We start from the raw sequence: 22,160 nt of genomic DNA, 5'->3' as shown, positions 1-22,160 counted from the left end.
TTTATCTTTTATTTTTAGGACCAAAAAAATGAAAATCATTTTACACCGAAATTTCATGAACGAACTTAGTCACTTGATCTCGACTTTATCGACGTTCAAAGTGTCTTTTTTTCTCCGCTAGAAATCGCTAAAAATGCCCAAAAAAATAATTATAGGTTACGTGTGTGCAGATACATATTCGTTAATTTGCAACGAAGGTGCAAATTTTATTGCTTATATTAATTTTTTCAAGGTTTAGGATTTAGTATAAAATTGGTGTCAGTGCTCAATATGAGCGAATAAAAAAAATCTAAAATTCATCAAACCAAAAATGATCTGCAAAGTGCTATAACTCGAATGGTAATATCCTATTCCATCAATTTATAAATAAACTTTCTTTAAAATTACCAATATATTGATGTATACAAACGTTCTTTAGTGCTTTTTATTTTATGTGTTAAAGTTTAAACACGATATCTCAATTCGTGTGGACGCAGTGAACACCAAAAAAATGATGCATGCCCTTAAAGAGAGCAACTTTTCTGATATATCTTAAATTAAGACTACTTATTCAATCATCAAAACAAAAAATAGAGAGAGAGATGAACGCAAAATTTGGACAAGTAGTGTATATATAACTTTTTAAACGTATAGAAATTATAAACATTTGTTCATTTTTCTTTTAAGTGATGAATCTTACTATTTGAATCGAAGTTCACGCAAACAAAAATATTGCGAAAGAGGAAAATGATTCATGCTGTAAAAAGTGGTACTAGAAATGTGAGTTACGTGTTATCAGTTGATATTTCATCCCGCATATTCACGATATTCCTCTACAATCTACATTTAAAAAGTGGATATTAGATTTTTAGAGACCATTGACGTCTAAAACCGAAAACTATTGGAATAGCTTCTTATCAAAGACCCATTATTTGTTATCTATCTATGTATATTAACACCACATTTGGTTATTTCTAACATTCATCCTCATTAATATTCACGCATTAGTGATTCAATTTAGTTTTTTGTTTTAATGCGAGCATTGTATGAATCATCTATGTTAGACATATATTTGGGGTCGAATAAAATGTACGCGGGACAAACAAAGGTAGATGTTTTAATCCAGAAATTTGCTAATATGCAAAAATGTTCAGTGTTCATATTTATTAAATGAGAATTTTTACCGTTATCTTTTAATACTCTGCTGGGTATTTCTAAAGTTTAAATTAACAGAATATGATTTCTAAAATGCAAGTTGTTATTTTGCCGTAACATTTTTTATCAATTCAGGGTTATTTGTAATTTAAAAATAGATTTTAGATCTTTTTAATTTAATCCTTCAAAACTTGAAGTACATGTTTTAATAAATTATCTAGAAATATTATTCTTTGAACTTCCATGAGAATTATTAATCGTTAATACATCTGAAGATATTCTGTTCTGGTTTCTGGTTTAATCGATGAACAGGTTTTCTGCATCAGATAGTTTAAATTCCATTAATTTCTGTCATTGATCCTTGAGCTAGGAACTTTCACTTCGAAGATTGAAGCATGTTTATAATATCTTCTACTATTGTTTGCTTCTGGTGGAAGATATTATCTCTGATTATTCCCAAGTACGATTTGCTTCAAGCATATATAATTGTTTTTAAAATATTGATTTTTGAAACGAAGTAGAAAAAGGTCATTCAACAGGGACAGCAAATTCGAAACAGAAAGCAAAATTAGTTTTCAAGAAGATATAAAAAATTGACGCAAAAGTTCCGCAGTAGAAATCATTATTCAATCAAGTTTAACATATGAATATCACGAGATAAGTTTACGTGAGAAATTCCCTCGTCACCGGACAGGAATTCCATTATGTCGATAAAGCGTATCAGTTTAAGTTTGAATAAACGGCCATGAAAAATAATTGATTTTTCAGCATCACTTTTTTATGTATATATTTAATTTTCCACAATTTACTGTATGATTCTGCACATAATGCCTAATAATCAAGTTAATGTGCAGCATTCCTGAAAATAAAACCAAGAATCCAACGACGAAGTTTGGGCAACCACCATAAAATGTTCCTAGTGTAATTTGAAAAAAGATTTTTTTTAAATCCTAAAAAAGAAAAGAAAATCACAAGAAAAAACACATTTTTTAAAAATAATCACCAACGTTTGGGCACTCAAACAGCACCCTTCTCAAGGCCAGAAAAATTTTAGCAGATAGAAGCAGCAACGAAACCCCGATGCTCTCTACCTGATACCTGAGAATCAAGTCATCTCATTTTTCTTTCCTTTTTTTTATTACTGTTCAAAAAAAATTTTTTTTCTTTATTTTGATACAGTTCAAAATTTTAGTGTATTAAGGGAGAAAAAATTAACAACTAAAATTCTTTTCAGGGCTACACATCGTTCTGGAATGACTGTATAAGTTCAGGACTTCGTGGCTGCATCTTAGCAGAACTGGGACTTCGGGGTCGAGTGGAGCTCGAAAAAGCTCAATTGCGGAAAAGGGGATTGTTGTCCCGGAAACTAATATTAAAAAGCAGTGCACCTACTGGTGATGTTTTACTGGATGAAGCTTTAAAGCACATAAGAGAAACTGATCCTCCAGAAACTGTACAGAGCTGGATCGAATACTTGAGTGGTCAGTTTTACTTAATTATTCTTAATGTGTGTGTTATCTGACGTTATGGAAAGATGGCTTTGAATCTACTATTTTAAATTTAAATTTTTTAAAATTTAAGAATTTTGAAATAAAAGCGTAAGAATTATAATATGTGTTAATTGAGATGTTTGGAGTTAATGAATCTTAAATTGGAAACGCTAAAAATCGCATAATTTTAGATCGAAACTTTTATTATTTGAGAATTTGAAATTAAGAGTGGTTAATTGTACAATTCGAAAGAAAAAGTCTTAATAGTTGAGCAACTTCAAAATTTCTAATTTTATATTAATTTTAAACCCTGAATATTGACACTTTGTAAGTTGAACAATTTTTTATTGTAAGCCTTGGAATTGAACAATTTTGATTTTAACTTCTATGAAATTAAAAATTTTCAATTTTGCAGGCTGAAATCTTAAATTATTGAACACTATTCACTATTTTTAATTACACATTGTACAATTTTGAGTATTCGAAAATCAATATTAAGGCCATGTGATGTGTGGTTCACGTGACCAGATCCCTACCTTCGCCAATTTTTTTATTTCCCAACTAATATTCACACAAAACGTCACATCGAGTTGAAAATTTGGGATGCTAAACAAGAACCAGAACAAGACCAGACCCACCTTTCTTAGTGCTTCTTATTTATTATCCCAAATTTTCAACTCGATGTGGCGCTTCACGTGAAAATAAGTTGGGAAATAAGAAAGGTGGCGGTAAGGTAGGAATCTGTTCACGTGAACCACTCCTCAAATGACCTTAAGGGCATGTGACACAGCTAAATACCTATAGTACCGACCACACTTTTTTAGTTCACTGAATGTTTTTTTGAACCTAAGAACTTTTTTTGTAAATAAAATATCGAGCTGAAACTTTGTGAAATGTATTAGAGTACAATAAAGTACGTTTAGGTACTGCATTTCGGTAGGAACTTCACTGAAAATTGTTTCATCTTTTTTCTGAACCTCAACATTTTTTGAACGTTCGAACTTTTTTTATACATAAAATGTCGGTCTCAAACTTTGCGAAATGCAAGAGCCGAAAGAAAACTACGTTTAAATACAAAGCTCAATAATAAAAGATGTAAAAAAATATATTTCAACAATCAGTTCCAACGGCATCAGTCGGTAACGTTGTACACGAAAATACAAAACCTGGCGGCCACTAGACGAGGCTCTAGAGAGTTCGTATTTTCGTGTACAACGTTACCGGCTGATGCCGTTGGAATTGATTGTTGAAATATATTTTTTTTTCATCTTTTATTATTAAGCTTTGTACTTAAACGTAGTTTTCTTTCGGCTCTTGCATTTCTCAAAGTTTGAGACCGATATTTTATGTATAAAAAAAGTTCGAACGTTCAAAAATGTTGAGGTTCAGAAAAAAGATGAAATAATTTTCAGTGAAGTTCCTACCAAAATTCAGTACTTAAACGTACTTTATTGTACTCTAATACATCTTCCAAAGTTTCAGCTCGATATTTTATTTACGAAAAAAGTTCTTAGGTTCAAAAAAACATTCAGTGAACCAAAAATGTGAGGTCGGTAATATAGGTATTTAACTGTGTCACATGCCCTTCATGAATTTTGTGCTTTACCAAATTTTAAAAACCTAAAAATTGAACTTATTCAGCGTAATAAAAGACTTCTAATTTGAAATTGTGGAATATTGAACTTATAAAATTAAATACTATAATCTGAAGTTTAGTTTTTAATGCCGAAAATTTCAAATATTCATTTCTAAAATTTTTTAATGACTGTTGTTTTTTCTATGATTAGAGGGATCACCTTCAAATTGTTATATCACGATTGTGAAATAAACATCAATATTTGTATCTTTTAAGGCGAAACTTGGAATCCTCTGAAGTTGAAATATCAATTGAAGAACGTAAGGGAAAGGCTAGCAAAAAATCTGGTTGAAAAAGGAGTTCTCACTACTGAAAAACAAAATTTCCTTCTTTTCGATATGACAACTCACCCACTCACAGATAATCTCGCTAAGACGAGACTCGTTAAAAAGGTATTTTATCTTTATGTTAATAATGTAATTCCAAAAATATGATTTTTTTAACGAAGTTATTAGTTCAATAATGAATTTTATAGTTTAAAAAAAATCATTTTACGACAATAAAGTTTTTATTTTCTCCATAAAAACTTTATGAATAAGGTAAACGTCCCAGTAATCTTGGCGCCAAGTTTTTTGCATTTTATTTCATTTGAAATAATTGAAATTTCATTTTATTCTATAAAATTTTGAAAATTGATAGATTTTATCAATTAATGTTACTATTAACATATTGTTAACACGATATTTGTTGTAAGATTTAACATTTTCATATGTGAAAAAAAGAAACAAGAGGATTGAAACGTTTTAGATGTACATGTCTTTAAAAAGAGCTCAAGAATATTTGATTTTTAGGATTTTTTTATACTTTCAATATGTTTTTAGTATTATCTTTGAATAAAAAAAGATTATAGTTTCAAAAAGAATGAAGTTGAAAAAAACAACAGATAATTGGAATATGTTGACCTTGCAAGATGTTAAATTCACAACAAAAGAAACTGAACCTATGAAGTATTCAAATTTAAAAAAAAATTATAAACTTGTCTCAATTCTAAATAATGCAAGTTGATGAGTTTACAATTTTAGATTTAATTATTTGAGACGTGGAAAAATCCTTTCATTGGAAAAAATTAAAATATAAGCGTCCGTAAAATAGGATGCGAATTTATTTTTAAAGAGTTCAAAGTTTGAAAAAATCCTTGGGCTTTAGAAACATTTTAATGTTAAGTTCAGCGTGTGGTACGGGAATTGTACGGGTATTTTATTGGTTTGTGAAATTTACGAGATTTTATTTTTGAAGCTGGATTTATTTTATGTTCCATATACGAAACAGTATGAAAACTTTTTTTGTTTATTTAAATCGACTCATTTTACTCAATTTTTTACCAAAATGTACAAAGTGGCTTGGGAATATTCAAACGATTCAGTGACGAGATAAAACATAAAGTTGATAATCAGGAAGGGAAGTCTTGGCAACAGAATTTTAAATTAAAAAGAAAAAAATGTTATTGAAAAACTAAAAAGTTTATTTAGCTGTTTTGTTATGAAAATAAAAGTTTATGAGCAACTGGCAGCTAAATAAATAAGAGGTTTAGCGCGTTATCAAAATGCGCCTGAGGAAATGAAAATTTCCCTCATTTTTGTAATCACTAATTTTTTTATTGTTTTGGGAGTCTAGAACATACTTTCCAAAATTAAATTTTATACACTGCGCCATAGAAGTCGTTTCAAATAATCTTAGAAATGGCAAGCGATTTTTTTTATACATTTCAGGATTTTTCCTGATAAAAATTCGCTACGAAAAATTGAATATGCCTTCAGAGTTAAAAATTGCTGTGCAGAAAACTTTTTAGGGTAGTGCGGGGCGAGATGAGCATAGGGGGTAAGATGAGTCACTAAATTTTCTCGTAGGTTATCATTTATTTTGTAAATTTTTGTTGTATTAATAGCGAGAAAAACATGATCAAACTTCTTTTTTGAAAATTTTTCGCTTAATATTGAATAAATCTGGAAAAAACGAAAGTAAAAATGTTCAGACAACAGATTTATATATAATTGTAAAACCGAAATAGGTGAAGTTTTGATTTGACTAGAAAGCGGCATATGGGGCGGAATGAGCTACCTCTTTCTGTGCATTAACCTAACCTCTTAGTGTAGCAGTCAGTTGGTTAGGATGCAATGTTTCATATTATCAGATTGTGCAGGATGTTAATAATGGTGTAAATGTATAAAAAACTAATCTTGTCGACAAAAATTCGCAGAAAAAGTATGACAGCAGCACTGTTATAGGTATGATAAAATAATACGAGTTGCTGTCAACCAGAAGATAGAGCACTGTTTTTCTGTGTGTATTTCTTAAATAAGTTTGTTTGAAAACTCGTAAAATGCTATAAAAATAAGAAAAACGTTGTTGTAGTTTAAAAATACGGCAGAAGTTTAAAAAAACGGTTTAATACCTTAATATATATGAAATTCAGTGTCATGCAGTCATTGCAGTAGACCAGTCTAGTATTTGGGAGTTTACGTATTGTAGAATTTATCTTTTACTAAGACAATGTACATTGTCAAGTCGAAAATTGCTATATTTATTCCTGTAATACAAATATTAAAAGATATGTGGATATAATTCGTTTTTCTATTTACTCTTTGTACTGTTAGTTACGGTAGAGGTTAGGATAAACGATTACATCATTTTAAAGTTGAATGCTTTAAATTTTCCGTTCAATTTTGGAAAGCTATGTGTTAGATATGTTTTTATTTTAAAATACTCAAACTTAACAAGACTCTTAATTACAAATAATATACAATAAGTCATTTAATTAAGTGAACCATTTCGCCCCATTGCCTGGCTCATCCCGCCCCAGGCATGAGGCGATATGAGCCAAGCGCACTTGTTTTTTATTTTCGTTTCTAATTCCGCATATACTTTTTTAGTTACTTTTATCTTGGCAAAATTTTTATAAAAAATATTTGTAGAATATATATAACGCTTCACTTTCGAGCAATGAATCAGCAGATTTTAAATACTGACGTGAAAAGGACAGCTATGCTCATCTCGCCCCACCCTACCCTAATGCCTTAGAGATGTGTATGAATAAAAAAATTATATTCATCTAATTATCTAAAAATATATTTTGGACATCTACTTATCAAAATACATTTGAAAAAATTGAGAAATCCAAGGAATCAAAAACGAAAAAAACGCGTTTTGTTAGTTATTGTTAAGAATTGAAAAATGTTTTCTTTTGTAGTAATAGCTATAAAAGTTATTATTTGAAATACGTCGGAACTTGTTACTGATAAAAAAACACTAGAAACACTGATTGTTGTATTTATTATTTAAATTATATTTTTTTAGCTAACCTTAATCAATATTTTGAAGATCCATTTATTATTTTTTAAGGGTTCTATGATACATTTAAGGACCTTATGCTGGTGAAAATTATATATGCTTAGAGAATACAAAAATGAAAATATAGAAAATGTTTCAAGTACTTTAGAGTTGTGTGTTTAAGAAAAATTTTATTTATGTAGATGAGCATAAAAGGTATTTTAAATTTTTTTCCTAGATCGCTTTTCAAAATATTTTCTACAACTCAGCTCTTTTTATTGCTAAGAAAAAAGTATAAAAGAAATTTTCAATTCAAAGGCATACTAGTCGCGAAGGAAGCCAGGGTTCTATATTATAACTATTTTCAGTTTTATAATAATTATTTTTTTAGCTAGTTTAAAAAACACTTTTGAATAACATAGAACTTCGAATGTTGACATACTCGGATTAAAAAATAGACAAACAGAATTTAACGTTGCTCAATCTTGAGTTTATCTATTTTTTTATTTTTTAACTCTTTATCTTTTTTGTGTTATTTTTGTCCTTAGGGAGTTTCGAGATATGTGAAATAATTTTTAAAGCTGGCTAGAATGAAAAGATTTGCTGAATTTACATTTTTTATTTTGTAGATAGAACATTTTGCTGTAGTGCATTGTTAACAGGGGTATGTTGAGCAGGACTTATCTTTCGTGGAGGAGTATTAAATATAACATTGAAATAATATTTGAGATAATTTAATTACGAATAAGAAACGGAGACTCAAAGCTGAACTCCTAAGTTTAATTACAAATATACCTATTTTGTGTACATTATCATTATTATTGTTTTTCTTATTTATTATAATCTTATTTCTATAGAACACAATAAATTGACATGTAATTGATTAGAATTTGTTTAGAATTTACACGATAAAATCTTCTAGACATTCAATATACCTAGATGGACTGCAAAATTACCAATATAATATTATGGTATTTCTTTAAAATGCTGTTTTCTTACATTTTTGTTTGGCTTGTAACTGGAAATTGTTATTTTTCAAGATTTTATACTAGAACGAACGAAATTCAACTTACTGTACATTGGCGGTTATTTTATGTACTTTTCTATACATAAAATGTTTAATATATTTTTCTTCGTCAGAAAAGCAAAAATATTACAAGTTTGAGTTATTTATCTGAAACTTTTACTCTATATTCATAAATAATTATATTTTTCAAAATTTCCATCTGTTTATGTCACTTATGCTGTTTTTACTACTATTTTTCAAAATTTATAAACACTATTGACACCATTTTTACGGGCTAAAAAGAAAGAACAAGTTCGTAAAACAGCTATTTTGGATTAAAATTCATCAAGTGAGTCGTATTCATTGATCCTACAAAAATAAGGAAAAATAAAAAATTCCATTTTCGTTTTATTTGTAAAGAACAACTTTAAAAACTTAAAAAATAAAAAAATTGAATTTTTGGAGAAACGAAACAAGAGACGAAAAAAATTAAAAGACAACAATTGTTTTTAACCATAAGATATCGACAAGTTTATAATAAACTTTGGTTATAAAAATATATGAAAAATAAAAAAATAAAATTTTTGATAAAGGGTACAAGATACAATAAGGATTTATTTAACAACATTTTTCGCCCATATTATATCTACATTAAAGATTTTAAAAATTTATTTATAGAAAAACGACAGAAGTTGCAATAAAATGTTTAATATTCATTTTTATTCTAATAGAATGCACATTTTTTAATGATAAAAATAAAACAATAAAAATAATTTTGTTCCAATACTGATGCATATTATGAATGGTAATAATATAAATTTATTGAAATGACATACATTTTTCAGGGTGGCTCTGAGAAAAAAATTTAATGCAAAATAAGAAACAAATATTAAAGTAATTATTAAAAATGAGATTTGCAGTTTATTTTGCAATATCTGACTAAACAGCCCTAGACCGAAGTAGAGAAATAAATATAATATATATTTGATATAATAGAGTTGAAAATAATGTAGAAAAGTTCGCATTTTCGACGAAATCGAGTGCGAAGCATGAGATACGTGATGAGAGTGTGTTCGTTAAAGCTGAAGGAGCTTTAACAAAAGAGAATTCACAATCACCAAATGGCAGTTGTAGATGGTTTGACCTTTAATTTAACTAGGCTTGCTCACAAATGTGGGGCAAATACAAAGATCGAGCTCTTAGCGCGAGGTAATGCATTGTAGAACGCGAAGCGCAAGGCAAATATACTATCGAGCTCGAAGCGTGACAAGTAAGCAGTGAGCCGCGCCCGCAGCGAGCGCCTAGCACGCAATGAAAATGTGCCCTTACGGCGGGAAGATTTTTTATCTCTGAAGTATGTCCAAGTAGTTCAAGGGTACAGTTTCTAGTTTTTTTGTTTTCATAATGTTCGTAAAACAATGATAAATCCGAGATTTTTGAATCATGATTTAAAACCTAAGAATCGTGCCTGAAGAGGAGGAGGCTCTTGCCAGAAAAAGTCCTATAATAATTCTGTTTAATCTAGATTCAAGAAGCAGTCCTGAGTCGTTGGGTCAACGACGCCGCTCGAATGGATCGGCGAATATTGCCGCTAATTGTTTTAGCTCACGCAGCTGATGTACTTGAAAATGCTTTTGCTCCTCTCTCGGACGACGATTACGAATTAGCGATGCGACGAGTACGATGGCTTTTGGATCTTGACTTTGAAGCAGAGGCTGCAAAACCTAATGCCAATCCTATGCTTTGGGCTGTGTTTGCTGCCTTCACAAAGTAACACCCGATTTTCACCCTAGGAATACGCAGATTAAGTAATGTATACTAGGCTGAAATGAAAAATTGAAACGTCTGTTGATGGTGTCGTTTACCACGATTATAAACGATTGAGTAATCCTGTACTCCTGTAAAGTAATTTCAGATTAGGCATCCTTTATTTCCTAATTTAATATACTGTACTGATATTTCCCGATGAATCTGTGTGCAAGCTTCGAGGTATAGTTGCCAGCCCTATAATTACTTAGATTCAGAACAAATAACATAAATATTCAGGCAAAAACAATGAAGGATCTAGAGAAATTCTTAGATCTCGGGCATTTTTACGAATGCAATACTTGGAAAGTATTTTATCACAGATGCAAAATCAAAATGTTGCCTAGGAAAACTGGCAACCCTGCTCTCGAGAACCAATCAAGCGAGTGTGAAATTCCCCATGTGTCTGTGCCATGCTAAATTTGAATTTCGATCAACTTTGTCGGGCTTTCCGCAGAATTTCTTTCTTAAGATTTTAATAAAAGACGAATGAAATTTTACTATCGGGTTTTTCTTAGTGGTAGTGAAATAATTCACATCCAAGCATTTGTGTAGACGAAAAACGTTGCTGAGATAGGAATCGGGTTTAATAATGAAACTTTTTGAAAGAACGAAAAATCTGTTTATTAATCTCGGAAATGTAATTTTAGTAAAGATAATTTTTTAGAGATAATTCCGAGAAGTCGTTAATAATCTGTATAGTGAATACTGTATAACTCAAATTGACGATGATCTTTCTGTAATATATTTGTTAAATTATGAAATACACTAAGGTGAAAGAAAATGCTGGGTAGAAGAAATATGCCGTTTCCTAAGGCATTCTGTATGAAATAGTGTATATACTTCATTTATATGCAACATTTTTGTGTACTAAACACTTGTTACGAATATACTTTGGATTATTGTAAAATATTGTAGCTCCTTAGATTTATCATATTAAATAGAGATTATTGATTTCATTCAAATAGTTGTCGTCTACTTTTTAAGCGTATCTTTTCATGCACAATAAAGAAAAGATTCATCTTCCCAAGCCTGCCAGCTAGTCACTTTTTAAATAAATTTTTCAAAACTTTTTTTTCTTACTTCTCCCTTTCCTTTTTATTTTTCCACATTTGATAAACGTGCAAATAATTTCATATTTTTAAATTTCAAATTTAAGATTTAAAATGTACAATTATAAATGAAGGGTTCAAAATTCTTTGAAATTAAAGTCTCGAAAATTAAGCAATTTTAAAAAGTAAACGTGCTTGAACTATTACAATTTGAAATGCTAGAAATTTTGAAATTATAAGTGCTTGAAATCAGCTTTACAGAAAGTTTTCTGTGACTTAAGAATCGAAATGATATTATTAGTCATGTCTTATGAAAGAAAAAGCATTCCTTTTTACAGTAGTCCAAATTCAACCATTTTGCAAAAGTGGATAAGAAGCTATAGAAAGAAGAAATACAATTGCAAAAAACATTTTTAGAGTAAAGGGTCTTTCTAAGTTATCACATTTTTTATTAAAAATCTTGTCTTTTTTTTCATGATATCAGTAATATTATTTGGATTCTTAAAATCATATCAGTTAAATTCTGGTATTAATTGAAATAAAAATACTTGCTGGTTAGGCATTCATCGAAATTGTAGTGTACTTATCAAATTCCAGTAGCTATTTTTTAATTATTTTCATCTTATACTCGGTTTTTTTCATCATTAACTGAACTGCCACTTAGCTCTTCGGCTTCTAAGTTGAAGTGTGATGAATTTAAAAGATATTTAAATTTAACATGGCTTGTGTTGTATGTAGTATGTGTAAAAAGTGAGAATCAGGCTTTGGGTTAGAATTGCTATTTCAGTCCGTCGTAATCTTGAATGTTATCATGATTAGTTATTTATTGAGAATTTTATAACTCCATTATAATTTTTTTTTAAGATTTAATAATGAAAACTTTTTATGAATTTTAAGACTGGATGGATGACTAATGTTCTTGTAATATATATTTGAATATATAAGCATAATAATTAATTAATCTTTCTACAAGAACATAAATTGATAAATATTTTCAAATCGTTTTTATTTAAGACATCAGCGTGCATTTAAATCAATTTTACATTTTTCACTTCGGTGCCTATATAAGTAAAATGGTACATCTTTGGTTTCTCATGTAAAATTTTACTTGTTTCTAGTCACAGTGCTTACGGATTAAAAGCTAATTCGAACTTTTGATCTTATGAAGCCTCCTTTTTTAAGTGCTCACGTTTTCGTAGGTATATCATTCCGGGATTTATAAAAAACAATAATGTTAACATTCGCGATTTTGATTGTTTTTAGGATTCTGTGCGTGGGTTGTAAAGATGAATGCAAAATGGGCTCATTGGTAGTGTAAAAAGGCATGTGGAGATGTAGTTGATAAAATTGTGTACAGTGTGAGTACGAGACTATGAATGAGGTGAAGTCTGGGGTGTGATCATAGCCAATTAATTTTACTCGAGGTGATAAAAGAACGAATATAATCCATTTGAATTTGAATCTTATTTTACCTTCATTTGATACAAGTTACAGATAATTGTACAAATATTGTTTAGAACAAGATATGTTAGGTATAGTATATTTACAAATAATCGTTACTTATGAATTATCGTAACATAATCATCATTATTATTAAGCATTGTACCAACCGAGTCTAATAAAATTCTGCAAAATACATGATAAAGAGTTTACGAGTATTTTTTTCAATCACAATTTTAAAGTCTGATGTTAGGATTGAACGCATTGGCAGTTTTTATATCCAAGCCGACGTATTGGGGACAAAATCAAAAAGTCAATGTCGTGTCCCTGGAAATTATACACTAGGTGTCCATTTTTTTTTCTACCTGTCCAAATAAATTCGATTAAATTTGAGTAAATGTAGTCCGGTCTACCTTTTTCAATTTTATGAGACTACTTTATTTACTAAAAAGCTTACGATCCAACTGTTAAATATGCGTATTTTTTCATAATTAATTGTAGAATTGAAAATTAGAGATTTTTCTGGTTTCCACCTATATTTGAAGAGTTATGATCATTTTAAAAATACCCCCGAGTTTTTATGTCAGCCGGTACCAAAAGACATTTTCATTCATTTTATGGCGTAAGAGTTTGATTTTTCCATTTGAATTGATTTACAATTAAAGTTTATTAAATACAAATTTCAAGACGTGAATATGTCTGCTGGCGGTGAGGAGAATTTGGTAAGAAATATTTACCCGGCGTCCTAGTGCCTAGTTTATATAGGCATTCAGAGAAATACTCAAAAAATCTTCTGAACGCCTATCGCGCTTTAGGAAATTAAAAGACACTAACTATTGAAGTATTAAAACACGTAAAATGTCAATCTAACGTTTCTTTTTATTTTGACGTTCGTATAATTAATGAAATAAACTTTTAAAAAATAACAGAAACAATCAGTTTGTCTTATATTTAAAAAGGCTTTTAAGTTCATATTTTTTTGAGAATCCCACTGACTTGCAGAAAATTTATGTATTTTGTCGAAAGTTCATCTTTTTCGGTACGAAATCAATTTTTTGGTTACAATTCTAATACTTGGTTAAAAGTTAACCCCTTTTTTATTTGAGGATTCAAGTACTCTGTTGAAAGTTCGCTTTTCTTCGTTCCAACGAAATTTTTTTATTTTAAATAAAAATATTTTTCTCTTTAAATAACTATTACGTTCTGTGTTGAAAATTAATTTTTTTTAGGTTTAAAATTCCATTGCTTGGTTAAAAGTTATTCTTTTATGGAAGATTCATAATTTTAGTTAAAAATTCTTTTTTTTTTCTTCGTTAAAACTTTTTTGACTGAACATTTAACTATTTTGTTGAACATTTAACTTATAGTTTGAAAATTCTCTTTTTTGTAAAAAAAATAATATTCTGGGCTTTAAAATTCAACGGGTTTGTAGATAATTCGACTTTTTCGCTTGAAAATTTTACACTGGTAGAAAATTCTACCGTATGATACATACTTAAACTGTTTTGTAGAAAATTTATTTTTGTATTGAAAATTAATTCTCCTAAATCAAAATTAACCACACCATTTTTTGTTGCCAACTTATCATTTTTTTTTGCTTTAAAATTCTTTTATTTAGTCCAATTTTTATGGAAACATCGCATCCATTGTACAAACTATTAATTTGAAAATTGAACTATTTGGTTAAAAATGTATGTTTTTCGATGAAAATTCGTCTTTTTTTTGGTAGAGAAATAATCGACTATGTTGTTTTTTCATAGAGATTTATTTTTTTAACTGAAAATGTAACTATTTTGTGGGATATTTAATGTTTGATAGTTTAACAATTTCGTCAAAAATTAAACTATTTGGTACACAATTAAACTTTTCTGTGGAAAAGAAATTTTGATTTAAAATTAATTATATCTAAATAATTGAAGTACAGTATTTTTCTTTAAATAATAATCATTTTTAGTTTCAAAATTAGACTATTTAGTTAATTTTTTTATAAACGAACGTCACATTTATTGCACAAAGTTATTATTTCAAAATTCAACTATTTGGTTAAAAATGTATGTATTTTTATAAAAATTCGTCTTTTTGGTAAAGAAATAATTGCGTTGAAAAAAAACTGAACTACAGTATTTTTCGTTAAAAATAGAAATTTACTAGTTAAAAAATTCCACTATTTAGTTCAATTTCCTTAGAAACTCGCATCGCATCCATTGTTCAAACTATTCAGTTGAAAATTAAACTATTATTTGGTTAAAAATGTATGTATTTTGATAAAAATTAGTCTTTTTTGACAGAGCAATAATCGTGTGCGTTGAATATTTGCTATCTTTTTGAGAGAAATGTTTTTTTTTTAACTGAAAATTTAATTTTACGTTAAAAATTCAAAATTTTGTTCAAAAATTGATCTTTTTCGTTTTAAAGTTCAAAACTTTGGTAGGAAATTAGACTATTTGGTACAAAATTAAACAGTTTCGTAGAAAAAAATTTTGGTCGGAAATTAATTCTGATGAAAATTAAAATACAGTATTTTACGTAAAAAATTGGTAATTTTTAATTTAAGAATACTATCTAGTTTAAAAAATTTAGAAACTAAAACACTATCCATTGCTCACACCATTTGGGTGAAAAATGTAATTTGTTAAAAATTCAACTATTTAGTTAAAAATTTATGTATTTTGTTGAAAATTCGCCGTTTTTGGTAGAAAATTTACCATTCGTGTTGAAAATTCATTTTTGTTTTTAATTTTTGTTTTTTAACTAAGAATTTACGAATAATTTGATTGGTTAAAAATACACTTTTTGTTGAAAGTTCATATTCTCGGGTAGAACATTCGACTTTTTTGTAGAAAACTCTTCTTTTTCGCTTGGAAATTAGGCTTTTTAAATACATAATATAAAATCATTATTATTATTATTTTGTAAAAGTTAATTTCATGAATTAGATAAAAATAAAAGGATATTTCGAATTAATTGTTTTCTTGATATATTTTAAATATTTTTATACATGAAATAATAATAATCAAGTCATATATTTCCTATTTTAAGCCTCGAGAAGCAAATATAATTGATGTTTTGACATGTAAAATATCGTACATGATCTATAACAAAATATTCATAAAGATTTTAGGTTATTTTAAAAGATTTCATAGTTTCGAGAAATTTCGTTTCAAAAAATCTTATAACTCTTAATATTAAAAAACGTATTGTTATGGATTTTAAAATGTTGTGTTTTAAATAGTATTAAATAAAAATCCAGGGACCTAAAAGCGCGAGTTCATTTTATTTACGGTGTTTTTTTTTCAGATAAATTTAATTTATTTATATCCAAGAAATTTAAAACGATTTCAGGGGATTTTAAGGAATTTCTAGATTACGTTAGGAAATACATTTTATCTGACTCGATTTCTAAAGACTTCAACAATTTCAAAAGAAATCATTGAATTTGGCAAATTTGGAAGGATTTTAAAGATTTTAATTTATTTACAAAGATTCCCAAGAATTTAAACAGATTTGGTATTAAAATGTGTAAACTGATTATATTAAAAAAAAATATTATGCAGTTTTTAATAATTTGTTTTTTAAATTGTTGATTAAAATCCTGAAAAGTGAATACACGGTTCGCGGGGTCGCATTTAGTGCTTTTCAAAGTATTTTATTCGCTCAAGATTGAATTATTTTAATTTTAATTTGAGAGCGTTGAAGAGTGTTGCTTCCAATTAAAATTCAAAATATAAATTATAGTCAGGACGAAATAAAAAACGAACGATTTAAAAAATATAAAAATAACAAAAAAGATGGTTTCTTTTTTAATAAATATAAAAACAAATGCTTAATCTTTCCCCTTTTTCATAAAAATATTAATTAGAAAAAAATGTTTTATGGTGATCTGAAATCCATTTTTTGAAATTAAAAATAAAATAATTCCAACTTTTTCATTTTCATCCATTCATATATGTCTAAGAATCACAATTTTTTGGCGTATTTTATACGCACATATAAGTTTGTAATCACAGAATGTACACTTGGAAGTGGAAAGTGATTCTATGTACAAAATCAGTTATGTATATTTACATAGCAAGAATTTAATGTATATTGAACTAAACACTGATGTGTTTTTTCAGATATTCAAATTAGAAATGCCTTTACTTTTTAAAACAATTATGATTTTCTTGGTCCCATGTGGTGTTCATGGTTGTTTGAATCACGCCGTATTTCCCAGTGATTAACCAATCTGTGTCTGTTTTTTCTGTCTCCTCGGCCTGACCAGGAGACAATCCAACGCAAATATCGCATTTCAATGTCCGCAGACTTGCCACGTTTGTGGGTTTGAATCCTTGCAAAGCCTGAACAAAGCTGGTCGTGTATTTCCAGTTTATGTCCCCCAATAGTTTTCGATAATTTAGGTCGCCTTTGAAAATGACCAAAGAGGCTTCTGAGATTTTTGCATAGAGCGTGGGATCCTGTTCCTTCATTTCTGAGAAATTATAGGGTTCAGTCCAGAATTTTTCTTCCTGCAAGAGAAAACAAATTTAGAATAAGTCAACATGTAATAAAAAATGTAGAAAAATTTTCTAGTTACCTCCACAGTCCAGACTTTCGTTTTTAAATAATTGAAAGAGATTTCGCCCAGAGATTTCAGATTCTCGTCACTAGAATCTTTCATAGTTTCGACCGTCCAGTGAAAATCTTTGACCGTAACGTCGCTAACGAACCAGGGATACCGTTTAACGTAAAATCGAATTTTCGCGGCTAGTTTATAATTCGTTAAGAATGCAGCTAAACACAAGTCGGTGAAAACTTCGTATCCGGAATTATCTAAAACGATGTCGATTGTGCTAGAATTATTTTTGCTTAGAAGGTCCCAGAGAAATTGGGAATCATTTACGAGTATATCTTTTTCAAAAGAGTCTAAGAGTTCAAGTGGATTTACACTTTGACTACTTTCTGCTCCCCCACTTAGAGACAGGTCACACCTACAGGATAATTTAAAAAAATTTAATTTCTGATCATATATTAGGGCGGCCCAAAAGAAGATTTTTTAAATAATTTTTTTCGCAGTTTCGATACATATTCAGGGGTTTATGAAGTTGCGTAATAAAGCAATTTAAAAATAAGTGACTTAAAAATTCAAGGACACTGTCATTGCATCCACCCGCTCAATTATAATTACCTGTTTCCCCAGAGATTCAATTTCAGTAGTTTAAAAAACTGAGTCTGCACTTCCGTTGCTGAAACATTTGCTTTTCTATTTATAAGATCTATGACGAACTGACTTACAACAATTATGCTGTTCAAAGATTTATTGAAACTATCCTGTTTCTGATTTTCGAAAGGGTCGTAATCTTTCAACCTATGCCTGAAATTTGTATAAGAATGCATTATAAATTAGAAATACATGGAAAATATCCTTGATTAGTAAAATGATAGTTAAAGGACAGCACAGAACTCGATAATCAACTCAATCGAAAATTTTTTGGAGGCGAAAAAATATTATGTAAAGTCTCAATCAACATTTAAGGCCATGTGACCGAGACATCCAAAGTTTTTTTCTCAAACCCAACTTACGTTTACACGAAACAAGATATCGAGTTGAAAATTTGGGAAATTAAATAAGAAGCACTAAGAAACATTTGTATTGCAATCTAAGAAAAAAACCCAACTTTTTTCCCCCTAAAACAGAAAAAGAAAATGTCCGTTATCCCTTTGAACAAAAATAAAAAAGTTATATGAGTGCCGAAACGCTGGTAATTATTTTAAAAAATGTAATTTTTTATTGTGATTTGATAATAATAAAAATAAAAAAGATGAAAGAAATAAAAAAGAGAAGGAAGGGGATTTAGTTGGTTGCTTTCTTATTTTTCTTTCCTCTTTCTTATTTTTGTCCAAAGGTAAAACGAATTTTCTTCTTTTTTTTTGGGGGGGGGGGGGGGAAGAAAAAGTTTTTTCAGATCGCAATAGGAACATTTTATGGTGGTTATTCAAATATTGTTGATAAATTCTTAGTTTTATTTTCACGGATTCTTCACATTAACTTGATTCTTGGACTTTCAATAGCATTTTAAATTTGATTTTAATCTCATTTCAATTTCTTAAATTTTAATAAACGTTTGCCTGGTCATAATTTTAGAGAGACCAAAAAAGTTTAATCGGAAAAATTATTCAGTTACGCGGAAAATAGATTTTCAAATTCATAGTTTCAAATTAACAATAACCTAAACTATTTTAATCAACAAACATTAAAAACTTTAAATCGACTAATTTCCAAAATTTAATTAGTATTCCTAATCTTTTCCCTAATCCTCATCCCCCTTTTCCAAGACACTTCTCCTTTTTCACTTAAATGCGAACAGAATTCATAGAAGCCAATAATAAAATCCAACTATCTTTGGCTGAGAATGCAATATTTTTTGTTAAAAACTCGACTATTTATCTGAAAAATTTATTAGATTATTAAAAAACCATCTTTCTTGATTGAAAATAAACTTTTAGTTGAAAATTTAAGTATCTTTTAAAAAATTCTTCTTTTTAAGTGAAATTTCAACTATTTGCTTAAAAACTCACCTATTTTATTTAAAAATGGTTACTTCTGATTAAAACTTGACCTATTTTGTTGTAAATGAAATTTCATGTTTAAAGTGTGACGTTTAATCTATTTTATTTGTATATAGGACTATTTGGTTGAAAATTCAATTTTGTTTTAAATTAAAAAGTTCTCTTTTGTACTCAAAAATCCAACTATATTGTTTAACATTCAATATTTTTGGATAGAAAATTCACCCTTATAGATTGAAAATTCTTTTTTTATGGTGGTAAAATTTTTTTTTTTTTCGTTAAAAACTCATCTTTCTTAATTATAAATTCAACTGTCATCGAAGCAATTCGTCTTTTTCCTATAGAAAATAAATTTATTTATTATTTAAAAATAAATTTTTATTATTTGGTAGAAGTGTAATATTTTTTATTCGAAAATTCAACGATTTGGCTCAAATTTCAATGACTTTGTTAAAAATTCATCTTTTTAGTTGAAATTTTTCAACTATTTGATTGCAAATCAATATTTTGAGTTTAAAGGTCAACTCTTTTCTGAACATTTCGACTTTAATTTAAAAACTCAACTCTTTTGATAAAAATTCGTCTCTCGGTTGAAAATTCAACTACTTTGTTAAAAAAGTTTCAACTTGAAATAATAGGAATTTAATAAATTCCATATTGAATTCAGTATTCTATCTGTAATATTTAATTTAAAAGACTTTATTCCACTATTTTAATAAAAAATCACCCCACTTTCCCTGTTTTGAGAGAATTTTTGGCTGTTAACTCTGAATTATTAAAAAAATGCATAATTTCATATTAGAATTTTAGAGTTTTAAATTTCAGACCTTAATTATTGACTAATTTCAAGATTGCATTGTTCAAAAATGAATGTTCCTGAACTTGAAAATTAATGAAAATCATAAACTTCTCTCACTTGACAGTAATTCAAGTTGAAAGACTAACATTAACAAATTGTTTTCACTTTAAAGTTTATTTAGATTGTGCAAAGAATATTTGAAAATCAATAAGGACTATCTATAATAATCAAGAAATAAAAATAGTATTTCAGTCATTCAGTGTCCGACAGTGCCTTTTTTCATTATCTTACGAAATTCACTGATCCTTTTTTCGAAATTCCATGTGACTTTCTTTGTAACTTTATGAGACTTTTTTTAAGCCTTCCAGCCGATCCGAGCATTGTGGTTAGTTAATCGCGGATTTACTTGCAGATAATGGAATGGGCCATAAGCAATGAAATTATAACATACGTGAGAGCTAATTCTTGGGCAATTCTACGATACATGTAGCATTCGCAATAGAGCCAAATTGTATTAAACCACATTGGCGTTGCTCCTTCAATCTCAGTTCTTTTTTCCAAAAATGTATTCCAAACCACGGCATCATCATCAACCTTTCCGGGGATCAGTTTTAGCGGTTTCAAGATCTTATTTGTCACCAGCTCGCTCTTCAGCTGACTGATAAGACCGATTATGTGCTTTATCTCCTCTGCGGTTTCCTGTGAAGAGAGTTCATTAGAATTTCACTGCAGCAGAGGATGAAATCACAACGGCAATGGAAAGGACTCGTTTTTGAAATTCCAGTAACCTAGAGAATTAGTAGTTGAATATTTGGAAAACTTACCCCTCCATACTTTTGAATGATCTCTTGTTTAACCCGACTCAGTGTGTCGACTATTTTAGTTAAAATTACTGGCAATCTGTCCTTTATAGTAGTGTAAGCAAAACTCCTGTTAAAATATTTTATTTTAAAAATACAGATACAAAAAATCTTGATTTGTAAAAATAACTTTACAAAGTAAGAATAAAATTCGTTAATTTAATTAAATTATGATATTTAAATGTTATTTTAATATTCAATACGTTTCAATAAATATAAATATGTTAATTGTATTGAATTATAAGTGATTAAAATAAAAAGTTGTTAGTTTGGAGGTTATATTCAATTGAGGTTAGGAAGGTTTGGATTACCGCTTATATTTTCCAGAAAGACGCTCTCCAATAGGAGTTGTGATGTCCTCTAAATCGCGAATTTCCACAGAGTTTGACCTTTGCGTCATAATTTTAGTCTACAATTTTCGAAAAGACAATATCCTAAATTGGTAAAACAAAATCAACAAAATCAAACAAAATCAAACAAAATGCAGAGCATTCAGAGTAGCGCGCGTAGACGCACCTGACAATTAAGAGGATAACCTCTATCTCTAGAGACAATATGCAATTTTGCGTCGTAATTGTACGTTCATACGTAATGAGGAAAAGCCGGCCAAGTGATGCAAAAAAGTACAATCTAAACTTCAAAAGTTATCGTGTAATTTTCGAGTAATCGACTGGGACGTGGCGCGAAGCGCATGCGTATAATTGAAACCGCGTGCATTTAAAGCGCATGCGCATCATTCTCTGATAATTATACAGATTATAATTATAATAATCATCAAATTCGTTTATTATATTTGTGAATAATGAATGTTCTATATTTCCTTTTGCTTCTCACGTATTGTTTGTTACGGGAGTTTTTTTAGAGAGCCTCTAGAGTTGAGTTGAGACATATTTCCAGTATTTAATCTGTTTGAATATAATTGTGATGCACATTCTCAATAATTTACAAATAAAATTGTCATTTGAAAATCGCGTTAACCCAAGGTAATCAAAATCAATAAAAGGTCAACGAAAGTCGGGGACAAAAGTCAAGGTCTGTTCAAAGTTCTGTTTCTGTTCAAACTTCGTTTGACAGCAACTCGCTCAGAAAATCTCTGAAATGTTTGATAAAAAGCATATGAAAGT

The 22,160-nt window shown here is 28.8% G+C and overlaps 2 protein-coding genes across 4 annotated transcripts in view; one reads left to right on the top strand and one right to left on the bottom strand.

Moving 5' to 3' along the window:
• The window catches only part of LOC117168882 (Golgi phosphoprotein 3 homolog sauron), a 15,831-nt gene extending 2,795 nt beyond the window's left edge, over window positions 1-13,036 (top strand). The window contains exons 2-4 of the mRNA XM_033354779.1: window positions 2,369-2,615; window positions 4,477-4,652; window positions 10,059-13,036. Of these exons, the coding sequence (XP_033210670.1) occupies window positions 2,369-2,615; window positions 4,477-4,652; window positions 10,059-10,307 (672 nt within the window). The 3' untranslated portion in view covers window positions 10,308-13,036. The remainder of the gene's footprint in view (window positions 1-2,368; window positions 2,616-4,476; window positions 4,653-10,058) is intronic.
• A 3,707-nt stretch (window positions 13,037-16,743) lies between these two features.
• On the bottom strand, window positions 16,744-21,688 carry LOC117170231 (damage-control phosphatase ARMT1-like). Of its 3 annotated transcripts, none has more exons than XM_033356853.1 (7): window positions 21,553-21,688; window positions 21,348-21,470; window positions 21,001-21,106; window positions 20,628-20,875; window positions 17,996-18,181; window positions 17,405-17,798; window positions 16,744-17,336 (listed from the first exon to the last, which is right to left on the bottom strand). In XM_033356853.1, exons 2-7 carry the CDS (start codon window positions 21,434-21,436, stop codon window positions 16,968-16,970), a joined length of 1,392 nt encoding a protein of 463 aa, XP_033212744.1. In that variant the 5' UTR covers window positions 21,437-21,470; window positions 21,553-21,688; the 3' UTR covers window positions 16,744-16,967. The 3 variants fall into 3 exon arrangements, with proteins under 3 accessions (XP_033212744.1, XP_033212746.1, XP_033212745.1); XM_033356855.1 differs by having other exon boundaries at window positions 21,348-21,445; XM_033356854.1 differs by lacking the exon at window positions 21,553-21,688 and having other exon boundaries at window positions 21,348-21,544.
• Window positions 21,689-22,160: the final 472 nt, after the last annotated feature.

The sequence above is a fragment of the Belonocnema kinseyi genome, chromosome 3 (assembly GCF_010883055.1).
Source record: "Belonocnema kinseyi isolate 2016_QV_RU_SX_M_011 chromosome 3, B_treatae_v1, whole genome shotgun sequence".
NCBI lineage: Eukaryota > Metazoa > Arthropoda > Insecta > Hymenoptera > Cynipidae > Belonocnema > Belonocnema kinseyi.
Note: the sequence above shows the minus strand (reverse complement) of the source record. Positions and strands in the feature narration are given on the sequence as shown.

Coding starts and splice junctions, on each gene's coding strand:
- LOC117170231 (XM_033356853.1), bottom strand. CDS start 21,436: ATGACGCAAAGGTCAAACTCTGTGGAAATTCGCGATTTAGAGGACATC. Junction 20,876..21,000: donor TCATTCAAAAGTATGGAGGG/GTAAGTTTTCCA, acceptor CTCTCTTCACAG/GAAACCGCAGAGGAGATAAA. Junction 18,182..20,627: donor GCCCAAGAATTAGCTCTCAC/GTATGTTATAAT, acceptor TACAAATTTCAG/GCATAGGTTGAAAGATTACG.